Source organism: Anser brachyrhynchus (genome assembly GCF_964034855.1).
Source record: "Anser brachyrhynchus genome assembly, chromosome: 29".
Taxonomy (NCBI): domain Eukaryota; kingdom Metazoa; phylum Chordata; class Aves; order Anseriformes; family Anatidae; genus Anser; species Anser brachyrhynchus.
The window spans coordinates 2,203,865-2,227,244 of NC_137722.1; the positions used below are offsets into that span (position 1 = coordinate 2,203,865).

At 52.4% G+C, this 23,380-nt stretch overlaps 1 protein-coding gene across 7 annotated transcripts in view; it reads left to right on the forward strand.

The window, feature by feature from the left end:
* The window catches only part of R3HDM2 (R3H domain containing 2), a 55,259-nt gene that overhangs the window by 27,940 nt on the left and 3,939 nt on the right, over positions 1–23,380 (forward strand). For 3 of the 7 annotated variants that reach the window (XM_080570875.1, XM_080570873.1, XM_080570874.1), the window contains 18 exons: positions 2,641–2,836; positions 3,953–3,994; positions 5,189–5,275; positions 5,846–5,972; positions 7,141–7,219; positions 7,936–7,995; positions 9,054–9,194; positions 9,572–9,680; positions 10,402–10,497; positions 12,022–12,053; positions 14,565–14,797; positions 17,993–18,210; positions 20,022–20,111; positions 20,757–20,999; positions 21,621–21,747; positions 22,183–22,421; positions 22,826–22,980; positions 23,276–23,376. In XM_080570875.1, the coding sequence (XP_080427001.1) occupies positions 2,672–2,836; positions 3,953–3,994; positions 5,189–5,275; positions 5,846–5,972; positions 7,141–7,219; positions 7,936–7,995; positions 9,054–9,194; positions 9,572–9,680; positions 10,402–10,497; positions 12,022–12,053; positions 14,565–14,797; positions 17,993–18,210; positions 20,022–20,111; positions 20,757–20,999; positions 21,621–21,747; positions 22,183–22,421; positions 22,826–22,980; positions 23,276–23,376 (2,344 nt within the window). In that variant the 5' untranslated portion in view covers positions 2,641–2,671. The remainder of the gene's footprint in view (positions 1–2,640; positions 2,837–3,952; positions 3,995–5,188; positions 5,276–5,845; positions 5,973–7,140; positions 7,220–7,935; positions 7,996–9,053; positions 9,195–9,571; positions 9,681–10,401; positions 10,498–12,021; positions 12,054–14,564; positions 14,798–17,992; positions 18,211–20,021; positions 20,112–20,756; positions 21,000–21,620; positions 21,748–22,182; positions 22,422–22,825; positions 22,981–23,275; positions 23,377–23,380) is intronic. The other 4 variants (XM_080570877.1, XM_080570876.1, XM_080570878.1 and 1 more) reach the window with 3 other exon arrangements.

Genomic DNA, 23,380 nt, shown 5'->3' on the forward strand with positions numbered 1-23,380 from the left:
TGGATTTGCGTGCGTTGATCCCACTCAGATGCTTCTGAACCACTCCCTCAAACAGAGGGGAGCTCTCCATTTCCCAGCCTCTTTCTCCTCCCTCCAGGGTCCAGGAGTCCTGGGGGCCAGTCTTCGAAGCAAAGACCGAAGCAAAGGCGGCATTCAATATCTCCACCTTCTCAGCATCCCCCATTACCTGGACGCCCCCCTCGTTCAGCAGGGGACCCACATTATCTCTAGTCTTCCTTTCACTGTTTACTTAAAAAAAAATCTTCGTATTACCCTTTATCTCTTTTGCAAGCTTCACCTCCAGCTGGGCTTTAGCCTTCCTCGTTGCGTCCCTGCAGGCCCTGACAACATTCCTATACTCCTCCCGAGAGGACAAGCCCTTTCTCCACATTTCATAGACCTTCCTCTTCCTTTTGATCTTGTCTGTGAGCTCCTTGTTCTTCCGCGCAGGTCTCCTGCCCCCCTTCCCCGATTTCCTGCTCTTAGGGGTGCACCGATCCTGAGCTTGGAAGAAGTGCTTGGCAGCAGAGAGCCGTGCCCTCAGGCGGGGGCTCCCCGTCCTCGCGCTCTGCTTGCCGCGGGTGCTGGCGGCTTCTCCCGGCCGTGCTCGGGGCGCAGAGCAGACCCTGGCAGCTAGAGGAGGACGGAGTGGCTCCAGAGGGCAGCCCCTTCCCGCAGGGTTGCTCCGGGAGCGTCTGCCAGCGGGATCGGCGGTGGTGCCGTACCCTGTGCCGCGGGGCCGTGCCAGGAAGGGGCAGGGAGCAACAAATGATCCGTGCAGCACAAGAACCGGCAGGCTGCGGTGCTGCCCCCCTCCCCGTTTTATTACAGGGTGGGGATGCATCCCTGTGCCGTAATCGTGCCCGTGGTATCCCCAGTCAGCCTCCTGCAGGTAGGTGTCTGCCGTGAAATGCCTGATCCCTGTACATAAAGCAGGCAGCGCAACCTCGTCAGCTTCAGCCCTGCGGCATTCCTTGCTGTCCCTGCACCCTTTTCCATCCATCTTTTGGGGTCGGCAGGGTTTCTTCCCACGCACCCTGAAGGTGCTGCCGGCTCATCACAGCCCTGGGTTAAGTAACTTTTCCCTTTCCCCGTTCTCCCCCCTGCGACCCTGAGCTGACAGCAGTGAGTCTTACTGCCGGAGCAGCGAGGAGCCTTGAGCTCATCGTAAGCCTGACGTCGGAGATGGTAGGTGTGTGAAAGGAGGCTCGGGCGCCTGCGGCTTCCTCCGTTTCTCAGTGTCCTGTCGCATCTCCTCGCTTGGGATGAGCGCGGGATCCAGGGCCGAGGACTCCCAGGTGCTCTCGCCGGCCGATGCTGTGGTTTCTGCCGTGCGGGTTTGCCTGTGAGGTGCGGCGGTGTCACCCGTGACAGCTTCTGCCCCGGATGCCTCAAGGAGTTGGTTTCCAATCCCCCTAGGGATCCGTGAGCTGAAAGCAGTCGCTTGCACTCCAGCTTTCGGTGGCTGGAACTGGAAATTATTCCAGTAGCTGCACTAAAAGTAAAACATGTTTTATGTTCAGCATTCCCACAAATTAAAAGGGAGTGAGGTTGAATTAGTTAATGAATATTAGCAGTTCCCGTGCGGAGCCAAGAGTTAATAAATCTTTGTGAAATCTGACGCTCTTTCAGCCTTGTTCTGCCAAAGCAATTAATAAAACAAGTTGATAAACATCAGCTGTGTTCTCCAGCGCCCAGGCCTTTTGTTTGAGCCTCTCTGAAATTTAGGCTTCTGCTTTCCGTTCTGGAGCCCTGTCTCGGGGGGCCTGCCTTCGTCTTTCCCTTTCCCAGCCCCTTCATCCGGCACCCCCCGGGCGCTGGGCCCTGCGCCGTCGCCGTCTGCACAAGCGTGGTTCTCGGTGCTGGAGGAGATGCGAGCAGCGGGTGTGTGTCGTGTCCCTTCCCCCTGATAGCGGTGCCGTCAGGCAGGGGCACCTGCCTCGTCCGCTCCTGCTCACTCCGTGCAGGGGCTGGCTGTGCTCCTGCTAATCAAAGGGGTGCAATTAACTATAACTTCGTTAGGAAGCATTATGTTTTCCTCTTAACGTTGGCTCCCGCTTTGCCTGCAGTAGCTAACCACAGGCAGCTAGACATCAGGTGTCGCTTTGTTTCCCCGGAAGAACCAGAGTTATCTCTTCGGTACAAGGCTGTTTTCTCACTGAAGATGCGACTAATTGCAAGACGGACTGGGCTGGGATTGGGAAAAAACAATGCCGATTTGTTGTTGTTGTTGTTTGTCCCGGGACAGAGCACCCGTCCTCCCATTGCCTGAGTTTATTTCACCTTCTGCATTCCCTGCTTCTGCGTGTTCGTTAGCGGGAGCTCTACCCTTAGCCTCTCCCTCACATCAAAGAGCTTAAAGGGCAGGATAGGGACCTCTGCGTATCTCAGGGACTTTGTTCAGCCCTGCTGATGTCTTCAGAGTCCAGGGAAAAATAGTGGAGCTCCTGCAAGGTCTCCTCGAAGCAGGGGCTGCCTCCCAGGGGATGAATGGGGGGGCTGTCATTAGGATGCTCGGTTTGGAGTACACCAGATGAGTTACAAGGAAGTTACAACCTGTGTGTGCAGGAGTTGGCGCTATAGTGGAAACCTCTCCACCGCCTGACCCCCTTCTACCCGTTCTGTCACCTCTTCTGGCAGGTGCCCACTGCTACGCTGTAGGGCTCTGAAGATGTCAAATAGCAACACAACGCAGGAGTCTCTGGAAATAATGAAGGAGTCCGAAAAAAAAGTGGTCGAGGAATCTGTGAACAAAACCAAATGTGTATCCAGGTCACTGAGCAAGGAGGAGGTGGAGAAGGATGGGGAGGAGATCAGCGTGCGTCAGGAATCTCAGGTAAGCATGCAGACCGGGGGCGATCTCCTCTGACAGCTTGCGGAGCTGCGACCCCTTTAGTGGCAAACACAAGCCAGTTTCCACCCCTGAACCTCTACCACCGTGTCCCAAGGTGATACCACGCTGTACAGACGGTGTATTTCACAGGCTGCTCTCTTTGGCTGAATCCGTTCTGCTTTGGATGGAATAATTTACATGTTCTTGGAGCCAGGGAGAAAATGAGACTGGTCTGCTCCCGAGGGCACTGTACTCAGTCCCCAGACTCCAGCCCCTTGTCTATAACCTCCTGTCTTTGACCTAAAGATGATTTAATGACTTAATGTGAAGTGGAGGCATCCCAGTGAGAGCTCAGTTTCAGGAATGCTGCTTGGCCATTGCTTTGCTGCTGCTAAAAAATGCCCAGATAGGAAATGAATGTTTTGGGGTTTCATTTCAGCAAGGAAAAAAAAAAAAAACCTGCAAGCATTATTTGGAGAGCGCTGGCACTCTTCCCTGCTGCTTTGCTGTCCTGTCACGTGTTCCTTCAGCTTAGTGTGGAGCTGGAAGAAATGTCCACTCTCCCCAGCCTGCTGAATGCTTCTGCATTTAAAGCTGGTGGCTGCTGCCAGGTTTGGTCAGCCACTGCTTGGGCAGGCACCAGTGAGGCCCAGAAAGAGCCCGACTTCAGTCGCTTTGTGATAGTGGGGAAGGGTTCCTTAGAAGGCAGCGATAACCAATTACTCACTCTGAATCAGAGCAGCAGCATCTCCATCACGATCCACCACGCTAAAGTCTCCTTCCCGTCTCAGGACTGGTAGAAGACTCCTGATTTTCCCACTTAGAATTGCGTCGTGCACCTTCACACGCGTGGCCTGCGATCATTCTGTTGTGCGGGTTCTTCCAGAAGCAGATCCACGTGGGGCTGAGCCACGTGAAGTTTCTTAAGCAGGTTTTGCTCACCTGGGGGCTGACGGGACAGCTCAGCTCTCCAGGTCTGCACAACCTGCCACTGCTGCCGGGTAGAGATTTTCTTCGGAGTCATTTTACATGCTCGGTGTTGTGCTGCCTCAAACAACAAATACCTTTTCTGTATGCATCCAGATTAAGCTTCTTGCCTTCTCTATTCTTTCTCTGCAGAGGCGGACATCAAGTCACGGACATGCCAGAAAAAGAGCCAAGGTATGGGATATGCTGCCATCCCTTTCTTGCTCTGTCCATTCTGAGCCAAGCCGTGATCCCAGCCCTGAAACAGTTCTCTCAGGTCTCCTCTGTCTTCATAATCAACACACAGCACATGATGGTTCAGGACGGTGCCTTTCCACCCGCTGGAGCGTGAGTGCTCCTCTCTAACACACACTTACCCGTGGGGGAACTGTTTGCTGCTCCTAATGGCCACACCGGTGCCCTCCTCAGACTCTGAGATGCCAGAAAGGAAATCCGGAGATTTCATCGGAGGGACAGGGCAGCGCACTTGCCTGTTACACCCTCTTGTTAAGAAAAGAGTTAAAGTGTAACTGGTTTCACCTAGAGCCCGGTTTCTTCAGGGAATACTGCATTTGCTCTTACAGTGCGAGTTTGCTCTTACATGCAAGTTAACATCTGAAATTTTTGCTAGTAACAAGCACCAGGACACCATTGTTGTAGAATGTTTTTTAAGGCGAAATCTGGGGGTAAAATGCAGCCATTGGGTTCTTTATATTCTTTTGCTTTCCTAGTATTAACCCCAGTTTTTATTTGCAAAATTTGAATTCAATAACTACTGAGCCAGGTTATCAAAAGTGCCCGTGAATTTTCCAGAACTGGCACTTATAAAACGTAGCATAATTCAGCCATCCATCTAGTCCAGCTAGGATTCATCTAGAGCAACCTCCAAGTCCAAACAGGGTCAGCTATGAGGTTGTTCAGGGCTTGATTTTAAAACCGTGATTGGGAGGGTGAAGGTCTCTCTTCTTCCTCTTTCTCCTTTTTTTTTCCCCTCTTTCCCAAAATTCAAACCCAAATGAAGACATGTTATGCACTGAGGCATGGGAGAGAGGGGAGACCAGTTAAATTTGTAGTAATGGTTATGTCTGGTTTTAATTAAGGTAATGTATGAAGGCAATGTGCTGCTTTTGTGACCTACAGGGTCACAGAAAAAGTATTCTAGTGGTTCTGTTTGGTCTTAGAAGGCAGGACTCTGTGCAGCACACACACAGACTGCGATTCCAAGTCCTGCCCCTTCCATGCATAAGGCAGAATGTGTCCGTGCACCTCCTTCTCAGCAGTTTAATCAACACTGACTGCAGGAGTGGCTTTGTAATGCAGCAGCATGAACTTTTAAGCGTGCTTTCTGACTGAGATGTCTTAACTGTACTCTTTCTTTTCCTTTTCCAGTCTAATTCGAAGCTTAAGCTGGTCAGAAGTTTGGCTGTATGTGAAGAATCATCTAGCCCCTTTGTAGATGGCCTGCTGGAGTCCCAGGTAGGCCTAAAATCAGACAAACTGGATTGTAGAAGCCCAGAAAATCCCCTTCATGCTGGAGGCGATGTCTTACACTGGGCTTGGACCTCTGAGAGCCAAGAAGTCCCCACGAGTTCCCAGGTTTTGAAGGCAGCGGTCGTGCTCATGAGCACTGCTTGTATGCATACAGTCACAGTCCTTCTCTTACGAGGAATCACTTGTAATGGTGCAAGACCTAACTCACCTCGGGTACTCCTGAGCCCCAAGTGTAACAGAGTTTTATCAGCCTCGAGCAGGGAAGCACGTGGCTTAGATCCTGAGCTGACCTAGGCAGGGCAGGTTTTCAGCAGTGGGAAATGCTGTAGAGTCCCATCAGATCCTGCTGAAAGCTTCTCGTTGGGAGGAGGGTGGGGAGAGAGAGACTGCTTTGTCTGCTCTCAGAACTGGGCTAATTATGAAATATCTTGGATCTGCTGCCTGAAACTCCTGCCTTTCCCTGATGCCTTTCTCAGCTGCCAACGTCTCTAACCATGGCAGCGATTCCAGGGAGGGTCCGAGTGACTCAGACCAGCCTGGTTTGTTTTGTTCCAGGACATCATTCAGTTGCACGTTAGCTGCCCCTCTGACAAGGAAGAGGAAAAGTCCACGAAAGATGGGGCTGAGAAAGAAGAAAAAGACAAGAATAAAGACAAGGCACCAAGGAAAATGCTGTCTCGAGGTCAGGTGCTTTTATGGACAGAGCGAGTCTGGTCTTACCCGCTTTGGGGGTTCTGCTGGCCGGGGGTACAGTTGCTGAAAGCAGAGGGGTTATCTCTGCTAATGACTGTACAGGAACGTTTCATCTTTATCGCATCCTTTCTGGAGCAAAGCGTGGTGAGGGAGGGCGAGGGTTTCTCTAGATTGTCATGTGCCCCAACAGACCTGCAGGCTTCCTGTGTCGTTAGAGTGATCTGGTGGCTTTTTAGATGTGCAGGTGCAAAACTAGGAAGAGCCACTGCGTAGGCTCCTGGTTTCAGTTTAGTTTTGATTTTCTGAAAACCTGCCACCGGTGCCGAGATGTGAGGTTGCAAGGAGGTGAGCTAAGTTTGTGCTGTACGATCCTGCGTGTTTGATTTTGGGGCACAGAAATGGCTAAAAGATGCACATTTGATCTGGTGAGCAAATTGCGCCTTAAATCCTTGCACAGAGAGCGTGTCTGCACTGGTGCAGATACTGTTCCTGGTTTACTGTTTTTTTCTGCAGTTACTTCTAAAATTAAAAAGGGTGTGAGGAAAGGGTAAGAGCTGAGCCAGTGGGGCTCTCCAGTTAAGTAGCTTGCAGAATCAAAAGTGCAGAAGTTGTGTATTTCTACAAAAGCACAGTACATTACACTTGCACGGGCCTCCTGTAACTGTCTGGACTATCCTGAATGTGCTCTGAGTGGTTGGAATGTGCTCTGAACAGGCTTCAGGGGCAAGGTTTCCCTTCGTGAACTGTGTTCTCCGTCTCTTTGGCATCCTCCTAATGGGGTCTTGTGCTCGTAGTGCCCTGTACATAGCTTTCTGGTCCTCCCGCTGCCCACAGAGGCAAGGAATGCAGTCCCCATTTCTCAGATCAAGAGACGTGACCTCAAGGTCGCGTTCAGAGTCTGTGCTAGAAGCTGGACTTTAGCCAAGGTGATGCAGGTCCCAACCCAATCAGTGCGGTAACAGGATGGGCCTTTCTTCCTCACTGCCTGCTGTGAATGGTCAGTGCTGGCAGTGAGGCTGAATTTCCTGCAGCAGCCGAGTGGGGACATCATCCTCGTGCATGTAGTGAGTCACTGCTGAGACATGTACCTCTTCCCTTCAACCTATTCTTCTACTGCAGTGTTTTGTTAATTTGTTCTGCTGCTATTGTTGTTTCAGATTCCAGCCAGGAATACACAGACTCCACTGGAATAGATTTACATGAATTTTTAGTAAATACACTGAAAAAAAACCCGAGGTAGGTCCCTAGTCAGTAAAAGAACTTGCTGATGGAACGAAGGGAGGGAGTACCTGGTGACCAGTGCTTCTCTGACTGACCCTAAACTCATGGTGTTTGTGTGTATGTCTGCATGTATCTTGGGAGGAGAGGGAAGCAGCGACTATGGAAAGTACTTGAAAGTATGTTTTACTTTTTGGAATTCAGAGAGTCTTGCTGGAGCAGTGCGGAAACAAAAAACACAACTGCAACTTCATGTACTGCAGTCAGTCAAAACGTGCCCGTATATTATGGAGACAGAGAAAGAGGAAGAGGAATTTGTTTGAATGCAAGCAGGAAGTAATCTGGATTGCCTTAAAACCCTTTACAAAAATGACTGCCAAATATTAGCCTCCAAAGGAACTGCTCCCGTGTCAGTAATAAACATCTTCAAGCTGAACGCTGGCATAAGAGTAGCAAAGCTGGAGTCTCTACCACTGGAGCTTCCAGCAGAGCAGAGATTCGGTATTACCAAAAGCCAAGCACAAGAAATTATTCGCAAAACAAGAACTTTAAACTGGAAAAAAAATCTGGCAATTAATTTACTGCATAGGCAAAAATACGGAGCTTTTTATTTCATTGCTGTGGAGGATGTGTGAAGCTCAGTTAATACTGTTGCTTGCTCCTGGCGGGTACCACGCAGAGGAAGCTGTGCTTCACTATCTCTAAAGGTGACTTTTTCCTTTTTTTTTTGACAGGGATAGAATGATGCTGCTAAAGTTAGAACAGGAGATTCTGGAATTTATTAGTGATAACAAGTAAGTGATCTTCAAGTTTGTGTCAAGCAAAAGAGGTTTGTTACTTGCAGTTTAGGAGCTTTGGTCACCCAGGAGAGAAGAGTCTGTCTTTTGGACACACTGTTCTCTCAGACATCTTCCACCTCCCCTCGCCCATGAATGTGGAATAGAACAGAATCGTGGAATCATCTAAGTTGCAAAAGATCTTTGAGATATCGACTCCAACCATCAACCAGACCTGTCGAGTTCCACCACTAAATCATGTCCCTTAGTGCCCTATCCACACACCTCTTAAATGCCCCCAAGAATGAAGTCTCCACCACTTCCCTGGCCAGCCCATTCCAATGCTTGACGACCCTCTCCATGAAGAAATTCTTCTTAATATCCAATCTGAACCGTCCCTGGTGCAACTCAAGACTGTTTCCTCGCATCCTATCATTTGTCACCTGAGAAAAGAGACCGATACCCTCCTCGCTGCAACCTCCTTTCAGGTGGTTGTAGAGAGCAATAAGGTCTTCCCTCAGCCTCCTCTTCTCCAGACTAAACACCTTCAGTTCCCTCAGTCAGTCCTTGTAAGTCTTATTTTCTGGTCCCTTCACCAGCTTCATTGTTGTTCTCCGCACACACTTGAGTAACTCAATATTTTTCTTTTGCTGAGGGGCCCAAAACTGAACATAATATTCAAGCTACAATAGAATAGGTGTCTGCAGGAGGGCTTGCAGAATTCTTTGTCTAATAGGGTCAGAAAAGTCACTGTACATACTAATCCTGACTCCCGTTTCTGCTTAGAAATAAGCATGTGCATTTCTGCCAAAGCTGGTCTGGTTTCAGAAATGGCCTGTTCAGCTTGAGACCTTGAATCAGCCCAGTTCTGCCTGGCAGAGAGCTGTAAGCCCACGCTGATGCTCAGTGCAAGAAGCAGTGCTTGAGTGCCGACTGCTTCAAATGGGTGGCGTGATCCGATCTGGGATCTGCTCAAGGCCTCTGTGGCCTCTCCTTTCCCTCTCTGTTTTGGTGTCTGATTATCATTGTCTGTTTCAAAACCTTCTAAATTGTAGTGCTTTCTTCCCTGTTCCCAGCAATCAGTTTAAGAAGTTCCCTCAGATGACCTCGTACCACAGGATGCTGCTGCACCGGGTAGCTGCCTACTTCGGCATGGACCATAACGTTGACCAAACCGGGAAGGCGGTCATTATCAACAAGACGAGTAACACACGCATGTAAGGGGGAGGGAGAGAGGACACGTGGGCTAGCACTCCTTGCCCTTGCCCTTGCCCTTCCATTCGCTACAAGAGCCCTGGCATGGTCCGGAGCAGAACGAATTTTGCACCACATTTAATGCCTCCATAAGAAGGGCTTGTTCCTTCTCTGGAAGGGCCCAAAGAACCCTTCTCTTCCAGTCCCCACTGTATGTATCTGCAAGCCCTTTCCAGCTCTCTTTAGTTCTCAGAGAAGGGTTAGGGGCTCTCATTGCTGTTAGACAGAGGAGATTTAACACAACAAACATCTGTTCCCCGCTCCCTGCAAGGCAGTGGTTTTATGGAGACAGTTCTACACCCATTTTTACCTTTCTAATAAGAGCTGGTTCTTCCTGCAGCCCTGAGCAGAGGTTCTCTGAGCACATCAAAGATGAGAAGAATGCAGAGTTCCCGCAGAGGTTTATCCTAAAACGAGATGATACCAGCATGGACCGAGATGATAATCAGGTAAGGGATGACAACGAGTTACCTGCACACTTTGTGAAAGTCAGATTAGGCTTTCCTAAGATGAGGATGACTGTAAACTCCTCTTGGGTGTCCTGCAGAAACCTTTGGTAGAAGCTTCTCTACCCAAACAGCAGCAGAACCCTACCCAAACAACAGCATCTAGATATATTCTGAAAACTTGACAAAATACTGTGAAAAAACAGGAAGAATTTGTGGGAGTTCTATGTGGGGTACCTTTCTATATCCTGAATATTGACTGGTGGCTGGGCCAGACTTTAAGGTGAAACCTTTTGCTAAGGTTTCCTTGGAAAGGTCCCAGAGCTGAGCATTGCCAAGTGTCTTTCCCGTCCCTCACTGGGGCTTGCAGCAAGTCAAGCTGTGAAGTCATCAGGACCTCGCAGTGCTGCTGGAAGGAAACCATCAGCAAAGTGAAACGCTCTAGTTTTTGCGCTCAGCAGCACTGCCAGTCCTCTGCATCAGGAGGGAGGTTGTTGTGATACAGGAGGTGGAGTGCACTGAGTCTTCCAGGATGTTCATCCGTAGACACAGGTGTCCAGGAGGTATGTTCAAAGGCAAGGGCTGTGTCATTGCATCCAGGCGCCATGCACGTACTCCGCAATCCACATCCACTTATGCTGCTATGTAGAAGTATCAGCAGCTGACGACACCCTCTGCTCCCATTGGCAACTGCTGACCCACTGAGCTGTGTTTGTCCCTTCAGATGAGACTCCCCTTGCAGGATGGGAGAAGGAGCAAATCTATAGAAGAGCGAGAGGAAGAGTATCAGCGGGTCAGGGAGCGGATATTTGCACGAGAGGTAAGCGTGGATGGCTCACTTGCCAGGTACCTTCCTGGTACTTTGTAGCAGAACGTGTCCTTGAATATTCTAAAAGGTCAGATCTCGGCGTTGCCTTTTCTACAAATTTCACCCTGTTCCTGGTACCTACCAGTGAATTCCAGCTCCTAACGAAGATACCTAGGACATTGAGAAAGAGGAGCCACACCTGCACTCCCCAGTCTGCTCCTTCCCTAAATTGCCTGTTTCATCTGGCAGTAGAAGTGTGGGGACTGACAGAGGAGGCAGGTTTGCTCCTTGCTGTCCAGCAAGATTATAAGCTAAAGCAGTGGCATTTCTGGAATGACTAACAAGTCAATCAATGAACCTGACAGGAGCAGCAGCCTTCTATCCCAGCTTCTCTCCAGTACTGCTGCTTTGACCTCTTGAGCAAGCAGTGCTCGCCCTAGAGTGTCTGGCAGGGCTCTGTGCCTTTACAGGATGAATATAGAGAGCATGCTGAATTTTCTTCTTACAGATGTCCAGCTTGGTTATTGTTTGCTTGAGAACTCTGGTCCCTATGTCGAATTCCTCTAAGGCAGAGCTGTGTTCCTCACTCACACCTGGCTCAGAGAAGCTGCTGTGCTCCACCTGCTATGCTGAGCGCTGTCTGCCAGCTGGAGGCAGCTCTCTGTGCTGTGCCAAGTGGCAAATGCATGGACCTGGGACAATTCCAAGTACTGATCTGCTATGGGTCAAGTTTAAAGTCCAGCTCCTTGCCTGCTGCTCTGAGTTTCTGGGGGATGATGCTTTCCTTTGACCTAAAGGGAATTGCCATGTGCCTGGCCAAGGAGGATGTTCAGGCAGCCGCTGTGCTGAGTCCCTACTCAAGCCATCAGGCTTCAGTTATACTCTCTAGCTGATTGCAGTCACAGACTTGTCTTGCAGATAGACTCAAAGCCATCCAGACATGCTAGTAAGCAGCTCTGCCTATAGTCCCGGAGTAGAGCAGGTGCTGTCCCGTAGTGACACGACACTGGGCGGTTATACACCTACCTGTTCTCCGTGTTCATGGGCTGAGCCAGTGTTTTGCATCTGACTTGCACAGGCAGGGCTGGCTGTCACAAGGGGGACTGGGCTGAGTCCTCTGACTGTTTTTCATGGCTCTGATAACTGCCTGCAAGTAAGGACCCCTGTATGTGTGGCCTGCCTTGATTGTTCCACTGACAAAGCACCAACACCAAGGCATCAACACTGCCTTTGAGCAATGAGGTAGAGATTTGAGGACTCAGATTTGGAGATTCCTGAGAGATCTCAGGGTCACAGATATTGGGAAAGGCTCCTCACGGGCCTGGATGGAGAGCCAAATGGGATCTGGAGCGCAGAAGGCTCAGCAAGACTCCTGAGTGACCACTCAACTAGTGCACACCACCAGCTGTGTCTGAGTCCCATACTGTTAGTGCTCTGCTCCTCTTTGCTTTGAAATTGCCTGGGTTTGTTGCTTTCAAAGTTATTAAGTCTCCCTTTTCTTTCCTTCCCGTCTCCATGTCTTTTCCGTGCTTCCAGACTGGCCAGAATGGATATCTCACTGACAGCAGGTTAGTACTATTTAGCAGACACCTTCTGTATCTCTGGCTTTCTCTACGGAGGACTGCATGACTCTATAACGATGCTTTTCTCTGATGTTAACTGACAAAATCTCCAAAGAAGGCTTTTCTTCTAGTTCTCACAAACGGAGGCAGATTTTTAGGTATCTCTGCGTGATTTATTTTGTACATTGTCCTGCTGAGTAAAGTTTGCCCCATGCACGGCTGCTTGTGAAGTTATTGAAGTTGTATTTTTTGCAACATCAATTTCCAAGTCCTTTTTTGCCAGTTCGTCAATTAAAATGGAGCAGCGCAAGGTGGGAATGGCAGGAAGGGGAAAGCCAGAGGATGTCAATAGTTTTCAAACTATTCTGCCTCTTGTTTCCCAGAGGGGTAGGAGAGCCCCTGCCCTTACAGTGACAGGGTCAGCAACCAGATGGGGTGGAGTTGTCCCCAGTCCCCTGACCGTAACAGCCGGATGACTTAATGGTGGCAGTGAAGCATCCATTTCAACCAGAGGATGCTGCAGAGGGCAGCGGGAACACGTTTGAGCAGCATTTCCCTATTAAGTAGTTTTTCTGTGGCTGAGAGGCTGGAAGGGCGGGCTGAGCCTGAAGAGTCACCTTGCACAGCCCTCTGCCTGGCAGGGGAGGCTGTCGATGCTACATGGATAAAGGATAGGATGAAAATGGAGAGACCCTCGTGCCCTCTGCCCTCTTGTTTAACAGTCAGAGCTCTGGAGATGAAGCATCTCCGAGAACAGGACCGGAGGATATAAGCGAGGAACAGCTTTGCTTCTCTCAACCTTCCTGTGGCTCCGGCTGCCTTTGGAGGAATGCTGTAGTGGAAAATCAGGCATCCTCAGCACAGCTACGGGGACGCTGTGCTGGAGCCTGCTGGTGGCGGTAGTGCTGAAGGCAGGACACGGCTTTCAGATCAGACCTGGGGCTGTAGAAAAAGGCACTCAGCAAGTGGCAGGACGACAGTTGCTGATGTGATCGCAGCTGTAGGAGAAGCCAAGCTGCAGTCAGGGCTCTGCTAAGAGCTTTTCTGTCTGTTGTGCCCAGTCTCTACAGAGCTTGATTAACTTACTTTCTTTGTGGTTCCCCTGGTGAGGAGAGGGAGCCTGTGTGGGCCTCAGGCTCATTCTGAGGTGACGGAGACAGACCACGCTCTTGAAGAGATTGGGGTTCCGTCAGCGGTGATGCTTGGAGCTGGTGTCTTGTTGAACTACAGACACCTACCTCCCTCAAAGCCCAGCCTTCAGAGCAAATACAGCTGTCTCTTTCACTCGCTTGTAAGTCCTGTGTTAACACTTCTGAACCACAGATCTGATTAAAGAGAGCTCTCTGCTGGCGGACACACTCGGACACAGGCTGTAATAAGGCTGTTGGAAAGAAACGGGTGAAGCTGCCAGAGCAGTGCCAGAGAGAGCAAGGGTATGGTGGTGTGCCTAGAGTCTGAAGAGCGTTCAGACATAGAAGAAGCAGAATCGCTGTGCAACTAGGTTAGCTGCGATCAACTTGAGAGGGTTCTGGGTTTCAAAAGTCAGACACGACATGCCCCTTCCCCCCCCAGACCTCTCTGAACGTGCTCAGAAGCAGCCTTCAGGGTTTAGGTTGAAGAGAGTCCAAGCTCAACTGTGATGCTTGTTGGGTCACCTGTGATTTGGGCTGTGAAGCTGCATAGTCCAGTTCCTTCACCTGTTCAGTGGTATAACCATTGCACTGGTTGCTTTTCCAGGCCAGGTATTGCCTTTTGTTCTCACACGTTCCCAGCAGCCCAGGACATCACCTTAGAAGTTTCTTCCCAGCCTATCTTTTCCTTTCCACAGTCGCTTGGAGCTGCTGCCCGGCTCAGTGTGCGGCTTTACATGAGCGCCTCTTCCAGTGTTGCCTTCCTCACCATGCCTCCTCAGTGGAGGCTCAGGAACCCACGCATATATCCCTTAGCTGGGCCGGTAAACCAGGCTCGCTGCTTGGGGTGCTTTGCTGATGCTCCATAAATCCTGCTCTGGCCAGACCTGGCTGGGAACGAAGGGGGGCTGGTCCCTGGGAGCACAGCCCTGAGTACGGTGATATCCTGGCATGTTCCAGCTGGGCAGGGAGCCTTACGAGGACTGGTGCAGGAAGCGGTCTTGCAAGATCATCCGTGGCTTGAGGCCTCTGTAAAGCTCTCTGTTCTGCGACAAGGAGGGCTTTAGCAAGGGATCACGCTCTGACCCTTGCTGGCATCTCTTCCAGGCTGGAGTCTGGTTAGGAGAAAGAGACAGCAGCCGGCTCTCAGCACACACCAAGGGAGATCAGCAGCGTCTGGGTCCTCGCGGTGCATGCCCAAGACAGCTGTGAGCCAGGCTGTTTGTCTGCTGTCGGATTTCTGGACGCGGTGCCCGTGTGCTGTCCCACAGAGCCAGCTGCTGGCTGGGGTCACCGCCCTGGTGTGAGGGCCAGGATGCAGCGCCTGTGGGTCCTGCCTCTGCCCCTTTCTGTTGGAGGTGTCGCCTAACTCTGCTGGTCTCTGCAGGGGCAACCGGGACAGTTTGAACCGGGCCTCAGGCAGCCGCCAGAGCAGCACGGAGAGCGAGATAAAGTCGCTGGAGCCTCGGCCGTGGAGCAGCACAGACTCAGATGGTTCCATCCGCAACCTGCGACCGCCTGTCACCAAAGCCAGCAGCTTCAGTGGCATCTCCATCCTGACGCGGGGGGACAGCATCGGGAGTACCAAAGGCAGCACCGCCAGCAGAACGTCCCGGGCAGGTACTGGGTTGGTTCCCCTGTCTGCCTGCTGCCAAAGGGCACCTAGCAGACGTGGGGTGGATGGATGGGGCTCGTGATGCTATTGTGGTCAGTGGCTGGTTAAAATGGGACATGGTTGGCATCATCTGAATGTGTGTGGTACCCAGGCAGGGATACGCCAATGGGCTTATCGTCTGCTTTCTCAATACTCACCGTTAGATTCCCTACTTCCCTTCAGCAGAGTTATGCAAGACAGAAGAAATTGTGCAGTCCCACGCCCTGGGACTCGAGCTACCAATCTTCTGTTATTTTCTCTCCCCTGCTGAGCTGCAAGTTATGTTCCCATTTCTTTCTCCTCCCCACGATCCCTCACAGCCCTAAGACTTACTCAGGATGAACCATCTGGCACTTTTTCCTTGCTTTCCAGCAAAGGAGGTCCAGGGAATGGCGTTACCAATTAGCTTGTCTCATCAGACATACAGTCTATCTCATCGGGTAAAGGCTGTGTTCATTGGTGTCTGCCCACAATGTTCCCCCAGAATGTTTCCACCGTGCTCCTGAGAGCAAACATAACAGCAGGGTGCTGGGCCTGCAGCTCTCGAAGAGCTCTTGAATACAGCCCAGGGTTTCAGGAACACCAAAGGGAGTTAGGGTCAGAAGCCTCTTCGCCTGCTTCAGCTCAGTTCTTTTCCATCCAGAGAGCGCAAAGCATAGCCCGCGCGCGGAGAACGGTGTGGTGGGACTTCCCCAGTAACCTGTACCTGACAGCAGCTCCTTGAGAGGATGTGCGGTGCTCCTGGCAGGGCACCAGCCCACTGGCAGTGGGGAGCGGAGTCCTTTATTTACAACTGACTGCTTGCGAAGGAGGTCACTTGTGGCAGAGGCCTCACAGGTCTTTGCTCTCATTTGAATGATCTGGGGATAAGCGTGGTAGCTGGTTACGCTTGCTGTGCAACGTCAGTGAGCAAAATCCAGTGCTGTCTCACTGTCTTCTTTCCTCCCTTCTCACTGGTAGGCAATGGGTCCCCAGATGCTTGAGGGCTGTCCGGCATTTTCTGGGGAGAAGAAGCAAATTGGTGCTTGTGGGTGATCAGACTGCTTCATAAGAATCTGTCCAAATAACGGGGTGGATCTAAAAGGCAGCCAGGCTGCTGTTCTAGCACCCGGGCTGGCTTTGAAAACCAGACATTCATCCTGCCGTTTGAAGGGTAGCTACATTGTCTCCTGGGACTCCGTTTCCATTGTGCTCAGGGCTGCTCTTAACTCTGATTATTGCAACCACCTCCAAGACTGATTCATCAGCTGACGGGAGCAGTTATTTGAAGATCTGTCCCAGCCACGTGCAAAGCAAAGCAGAAGAAGATCTGGGTTTTCATTCTTTCTATATTTTTCTTCCAGGTCTCCCTTGAGAACAGAAGCCAATTCCTGTTCAGGCTTAATATAATGGCGAGTGATTAGAAATGCCTGGGGAGGAGGGGAGGGCTGAATTTTCACTAGAAAAAAAAAAAAACCACCATATCCTCTTTGCTTGTTCTGTGCAGGAGGAAGTGCTTCGGGCTGTGGGGCTCTTTTCCCATGTCAGCATTCAGCCCCTGGGCAACTGTGAGCAAAATGTTTCCTTCTTCGCCCCATGTGGCTGATGATACCGGCTTCCTTAGCAGAATGACTGAAGATTAGCTGTTGAAATGCAGTAGATCAGAAGTAGAATTAGTTAAATAACAGCTCCTGGGCTTGGAGCAGTAGTTTCAAAGACCTTTTATTTCTGAAAGTAACACTGAAACAGTGAGGAGAGCACTTCCCAGCTGGGTGCCTTGCAGCGTGTGTCACGAGCCTTCCTAACAATTTTTCCTCCCAAGGGAAGGAATTGCTTTCAAACACCGCCACCACCCCCCTTTCCTTTGCTCAAAGGGTGTGCGCGTGCTAGGGCTGTATCGCCATTTAACGGATTCCTTCAATCCCCTCTGCTCTGGGTGAGCACTTGGACAAATCCCATCAACACATTAGCATCCAAGCAGGGGCCTTACCTAGCTGCAGAACTGAGCTGTGACTGAGAACAGCTCTCTAGCTTCTTTCCACAGACTGGTTTATGCCACTGAGTTGAAATGAGTGTGTTCAGCTGCTCCCTCATTTCGTAACCTCTCGTCTCTACCAGTCAGGCACTGCTTCGTTTCTCTTCCCTCCAAAGTCCCATGGCATTTCTGGAGTCTGTCTTCATCCCAGACAAGACAGGACATACTTCTGGACAAAATGTCCAGCATACAACTAGATAAATATGTAATACGATGGGGGTACAGCTGGCTGACAGATCAGGCTCAAAGAGTGTCAGCAAATGGAATTACGTCAGGCTGGCAGGCAGTCACTAGTGGGGTTCCCCAGGGCTCCATTTTAGGGCCAGTTCTCTTTAATGTTTTCTTAAATTGCTTGGATGCAGGACTTGAAGGTATACGAAGTAAGTGTGCATGTGACACTAAATTGGGAGGAGCTGTTGGCTTCCTCAGGGGTAGAGAGAGGTCTTGCAGAGAGATCTTGACAAATTAGAGGGCTGGGCAGCTACCAACCGCATGAGTTTTAACAAGAGCCAGTGCCAGATTCTGCACCTGGGACAGGGCAACCCTGGCTGTGCGTACAGACTGGGGGACGAGAGGCTGGAGAGCAGCCCTGCAGAAAGGGATCTGGGGGTTCTGGTAGACATCCAGTTGAATACAAGTCAGCAGTGTGCCCTGGCAGCCAAAAGGGCCAACCATACCCTGGGGAGCCTCAAGCTCAGCACTGCTAGCTGGCCAGGGGAGGGGATTGTCCCGCTCTGCTCTGCACTGATGCAGCCTTATCTTGAGTGCTGTGTGCAGTTTAGTATAAAAAGGACTGAAAACTCTTAGAGAGTGTCCAAAGGAGGGCTGTGAAGATGGTGAAGGGTCTAGAGGGGAAGATCTCTGAGGAGTGGGGTCACAGGCTGTCCCTGTGCAGTGAGGGTGCTAGGTTGGGGTCAGGGAAGAGGACACCTGAGGATCCCCCAAGGTTCAAAACACCTTGGTTTGATGTGAGTCAAACCAGTGACTTAGCCTGCAGCCTGCTCACCCCGTGCTTTTTAGAAGGAAGCTCCCTTTTGGACAGCAGGTGATGGGATCTGGATGCAGTACAGGAGGGAGTGCCAGGATCCATCCCCCTGCCACTTCCTACCCGTACCCCGGGCAACGAATCGTGACCTCTCTCTCCTAGGTACCAACCCTGCCGTGCCTTTCTCTGTTCAAGGTCTGGTACTAGGTGCCCCTGAAGCATGCAGCCAACCCCCTTCTTCACAGCCCAGCCGTGGCCTCCTTCCCTGCACATCCCAGCAGTCTCAACCGCCGCCACCCCAACAGCCGCCACCGCAGCCCCAAGGACTGCCACCAGCACCCCAGCAGCAGCCAGCCATGAGTAACCACATGATATCGCAGGTGAGTTGCTGCACGATACCCAGGGCTCAACAGACTCCGTAGGCACGCCAGTACCAGCAGAGCCAATCCATCCGCAGCATGCCCTGGACTCATATTTGCCCAGCGGGGTTTGGGAGCGCTCACACTTGCTCCCTGTCAGGGAGTGACAGCCCCCCTGAGCTGGAGGCAGAGCAGGGGAAGTTCAGGGAGCCTTGCTGTGTTTGAAAATGATGCACGACATCTCGGCTTGCCAACAGCCCTCCCAGCGAGGCAGCTGTAGCCCTTCGGTGAGTGGCAGAGTTGCACTCTGGGACTGGCTGCCCTCCTAGTAAGGAATGACACAAACTGCAGCTGGGTTTGAGCTCCCCAGTGCTGAGACCCCATGGCTAGGCACCTGATGTCCTGCAGAGGGGCAGGCCTGGGCCTGGGCCTGGGTGTATTCTCCAGACCCTCCCCGGGTTAAACCCAAGTGATGTGTCAGTGCGTTGTGGGGCTATTTATGAAGATGGAGCCCTAGAGAAAGCAGTTGTGGCTGTCGTCCCTACGCACTTAGTTCCCAAGGCTGTAAGAAACCACAGCACAGGAGCTGGCACATTGGGATAGCAAAGCTGCCTCGTGTTGAATAGGTGCAGAGCTGGGTAATGTGCATGGGAAGTGTCCTCAGTGCCCTCAGTTGAGGTGCTGGACCTCAACCTGCCCATGAGTTAAATAATGATGCACCAGAAAGGATCCCTCGTGCTTAGAGTGGTGCGTAAAGTACAAATGTTTTCAGTGGGATTTGATGTGAGGAAGCAAGCCTCTTCAAGTATCTTTAACTGCAGATGATGCTAACAGATCTGGTTTTCTCCATGTCCTTTGCTGTCGTTTGCCAGCTGAGTGAGGATGGAGGGGGGCTGTAGTTCTTGGGCCCTTAGACCGACCCCAGGGACGTGGATCTGTTTGCAGAGGATACTGAGACTCAAAGGCAACATCTCAGTTCTAGAGATAAGGTGTCTCCCTGAGGAGCAGCCAGAGTCCAGTGCTAAAGCTGGCAGAGCACAGTGCCCTGAGTGGGTGATTTGAACACGCAGTGGTTTTGTGGAACGTGTGCAGGACCACTCCATCTCGCTGGGGCATTATTTTATGTCTTCTGCTGTTTGGCTGTTCTCCTGATTGTTTAGCTCCTGGAAATGCTTTTTTTTGTGTGTGTTTGACTGTTGGTGAAAAGCCTGCAGATGCACTGTTCCCCATGTGCACGCACCTTCTGGTTCACCAAAGGGCAAATCAGACGCTCAAAAAAACAGCCCAGTGCTGACCATCACAGGTCCATTGCCCAAAGCGCATCATGAACAGGCATCAGCAGCAATAAGGTGAGAGGGGCCCCTGCAGAAGGCAAGAGTGAAGCACAGGGGTACTAGGAAGGGAGGCCAAGAAGCGCTGCAGAGGGAGCTGCCAGTCAGTGCCATACATGAGTGGGCAGTGGCGTGGGAGAGGCACAAAGGTTGTGCTGGGGGGAAATGACTCTGCTGCTGCTGTTGGCCATAGCTGACCTTTGTAAGCTCATGTCATGTTCATGCCAGGCAAGACCTGCTTTGTGGACACAGTCAGCCGTCACGGCTTCCACAAAGCAACTGGCCAGGCTGTGTGTCTTCACAGAGAGATGAATGCTCTCCCATTCTGCTCTCCGTGCTTTCCAACCCTCTGCAATGCCCACTTCTGTGTGTTAGCAGTCAGCTCAGTTGACTAACCTTGTTGTTCCTTCTTTCTCTCCTTCTTCCTATCCTTCCTTCCCCCCCCCCCCACCTTCTCCAACCCAAATCTCTCTCCTCTGCTCACTTCTCTGCTGATCTCAGCCGGTCCCAGCGCTGCAGCCTGTTCAGTATTCTCCAAGCTCCTGCCCCCAAGTCCTCTTGCCGGTCTCTCCACCCCAGCAGTACAACCTGGTATAAATCCCATTTCCTCTTCTGCACTGCCTCTGTTGTACGCGTGTGCTGTGTTTGTGTTGTATGAGCTTTTGCTAATCAGGTATGTCACAGACACTGCACCCAGTGGGTTTGGGATTCAGGGCAGCCCTGCGCTGCAGTGGGATGCCTGAGGCTGTGGGACCCACCAGTGCCGGGCACCGCTGGAGTGTCTGGTCTTAGAAAGAGGCTGGGGAAGAGCAAGTGCCAAACTCAGAGCTCCACTGGGAGGAGCTGCTTGTGCCCAGCACTGGGGTCCGGGGGCCGCAGCTGCCCTGCAGTTCGTGGTCAGCCCCTGTGTTGTCTCGTTGGGAATGACGCGCTCTGTGTGGCATGGAGTGCCCTGCAGGGCACAGCATCTGGGCTGGGGCCGCTCCTGCCTGTGTGGGGCCATGTATGGCACCAGTGTCTGCTGAGCTTTCGGGCTCCCCAGCAGCCCACATACCCCTGTCCCCGTCCTGCAGAACGCTCTTGGTCTGTGGCTCAGTTCTGGGGATTTTTCCTGGGAGAGTCCCCGCACACGGAGTTGGGAGAAGGCGTCTGCCACCTACTTGGTAGGGCCATGTCCTACTTGCTGTCGTCCTATATGCTGTCCTCCTCCATCCTTCCTGCTTATCCCCACCGCAGGCTGACGAACTCAGCAACCCCTTTGGGCAGATCAGCCTCAGCCGGCAGGGCTCTACAGAAGCACCGGATCCTTCCTCTGCTATGTTCCAGTCGTCCCTCATCTCCCAGCACCCGCAGCAGACTGGGTTCATCATGGCGACTCCTGGGCAGCCCATTCCCACCTCCAACTACTCCGCCTCAGGGCACACGGCCCCCACGCAGCAGGTGCTGCAGCCCCAGGGCTACATTCAGCCTCCCCAGCAAGTAAGGAGACGTGCGAACCCGGAGGGGACGTGCCCCTCGGCCCAAATCTGGCAGGCAATGGGCTGCTGGGGAGCAGGCGGGAGAATGAACAGCTCCTTGGGAGCGGGCCCCCTCTTTTTCTGCTGCTTCTTTGTGTTGGATCAGTACACAGGGGTCAGAGCACTTGGCCACATGCTCCCTTGCCAGGCACAGTATGATTTCGGCCCCCTTGTCACTCTGAGCTCACAAGGCACTTGCCTGGGGAGCCCTCCGTCCATTCCTGGCTCAGACTGGGGGAGGGACAGTGACCAGATTCGGGGCTGACACCTCTAGGCTCTCTTTGGGGTCCCACAGGGCGTTATGGCTCTAGGATTGTTCCCCTGAGCAGTGGTGACAATTGTGCCTGCTGTGCTCGTGCACTGCTGGGAAAACCTCGGAAGCGCAGGCTGGGAGGGCAGGGGCTGCGGTTCCCTGAGGAGCCATCGTCTGGCCAGAGCCAAAGCCCTGGTTGGTTTTTCTCAGCAGATGCCAGGCCAGGTGAGAGAGAAAACTGGTCCTGGGGGACCAGCTTTCTTGGTCCCACTTCTTCTTATGTTCTCATCACCGTGTTTTTTTTGTTTTGTTTTGTTTTGTTTTTGATAGATTCAGGTTTCTTACTACCCTCCTGGGCAGTACCCAAACTCCAGCCAGCAATACCGATCTCTCAGTCACCCAGTGGCCTACAGCTCCCAGCGCACGCAGCAGCTCCCCCAGCAAACCCAGCAACCTGGTAAGGGATGGGGGTGGAAGGGGGGAGGGAGCAGCACATTTCCCTTCCCTGGCACTCCGCTGGCTCTTAAGGATCTCCCGTGCTCTATCTGGGTTCTGGTGCTCTTCCTTGTCCTAAGGTGCTCTTCTGCCACTCTTTGCTGGATTTGCTGGCTAGAGAGCGCCTCTTGACTGTGCACAGCAAAGCTGAAACTTGGCCTGGCTGCAAGGGCTGTTTCTTTTCTCTCCCTCTCAGCACGCAGCGTGCACTGAGGTGCTGCAGGGTGCTGCCAGGAGCTTCCTTCAGGTCTTTTAACATCTTCCCGGAGGGAAGCCCTTTTCTCACTGTTTAGTAGGAGAAGGGGCCGAAGCGGGATTTCACCTATCATACGCCAAGTCTCAGGCTGCCTACCTTGGCCAGCTGCGAAACTGCTCCATTTAAACCTTCTTCCGACAGGTTTACAGCCAATGATGTCCAACCAGCAGCAAACGTACCAAGGTGTAATGGGAGTGCAGCAGGCACAGCCCCCCGGGGGGCTCCTCAACAGCCAGAGGAACAGCATGGGGGGCCAGATGCAGAATATGATGGGAGTGCAGCAGGCGCAGCCCCCGAGCCTCCTCAGCAGCCAGAGGAACAGCATGGGGAGCCAGATGCAAGGTCTGATGGTCCAGTACACTCCACTGCCTTCATACCAGGTAGGCATCGGTTGCTTTTCAGCGAGGGGCTGCTGGGGAGGGGGCCTCAGCTCTGCAGGCCTTGCAGTGCCCTGGTCCTGTGCATGAGGGACGGAGCCAAAGTCAGGCACGTTCGTCTGGAGAAGATCATGCGTGTTTGCCAGCCAGGGTGGGGGACGCGTTCACGTTTGAACCAGTGTAGGGCAGCTCTTGAGAAGGACTGCGTGCTGCTGCTCCCTTGGCCACTGTGTTCCAAGAAGAGCTGAGAGGGGCTGCCCTCTCCTGGGCGAGATTGCTCCGGACGGCAGTAGACAACTGCCTGGGATCTCTTGTACCTCGTATGGGCCTCACGGGCGTCTCTCTGGGGTCAGTTCTCCCTGCTGCCACTGTCATTCCAGACAGCTGCTTCTCTCCTCCCTGCACAGGTTCCCGTGGCCAACGAGTCCCAGAGTGTGGTCCAGCAGCCCTTCCAGCAGCCAGTGCTTGTACCGGCCAGCCAGTCTGTTCAGGGGGGGCTTCAGACTGGGGGTGTACCCATCTACTACAGCGTCATCCCAACTGCCCAGCAGAACGGCACCAGGTAGAGCTTCTGTATCTCTGGCCTGCCACGGGGAGGGAGGCCCTGCTGCCAAAAGGGTCCCACATCCTACTCCTGCAGCTAGGGGAGGTGGTAGGGCACCGTAAAAGTCTCTTCAGCTTGCCCAGTCCTAAATCCCATAGCCAGTGGTTCCTGGGCACGGCTGCCCTGCAGCATGCAGTGCTGCTCCCCCAGAGGCTTTCCAGCTTCTCATGTACTGGGGGGGCTGCTTCCGCATACAGTCCCGCTGGTTCTTCCCCATCCCCTGCAGCTTCTCAGAGCACTTTCTGCTTCACAGCCCTTCGGTGGGATTCCTTCAGCCGCCCGGCTCTGAGCAGTACCAGATGCCACAGTCCCCCTCGCCCTGCAACCCCCCCCAGATGCAGCAGCAGTATTCAGGTAA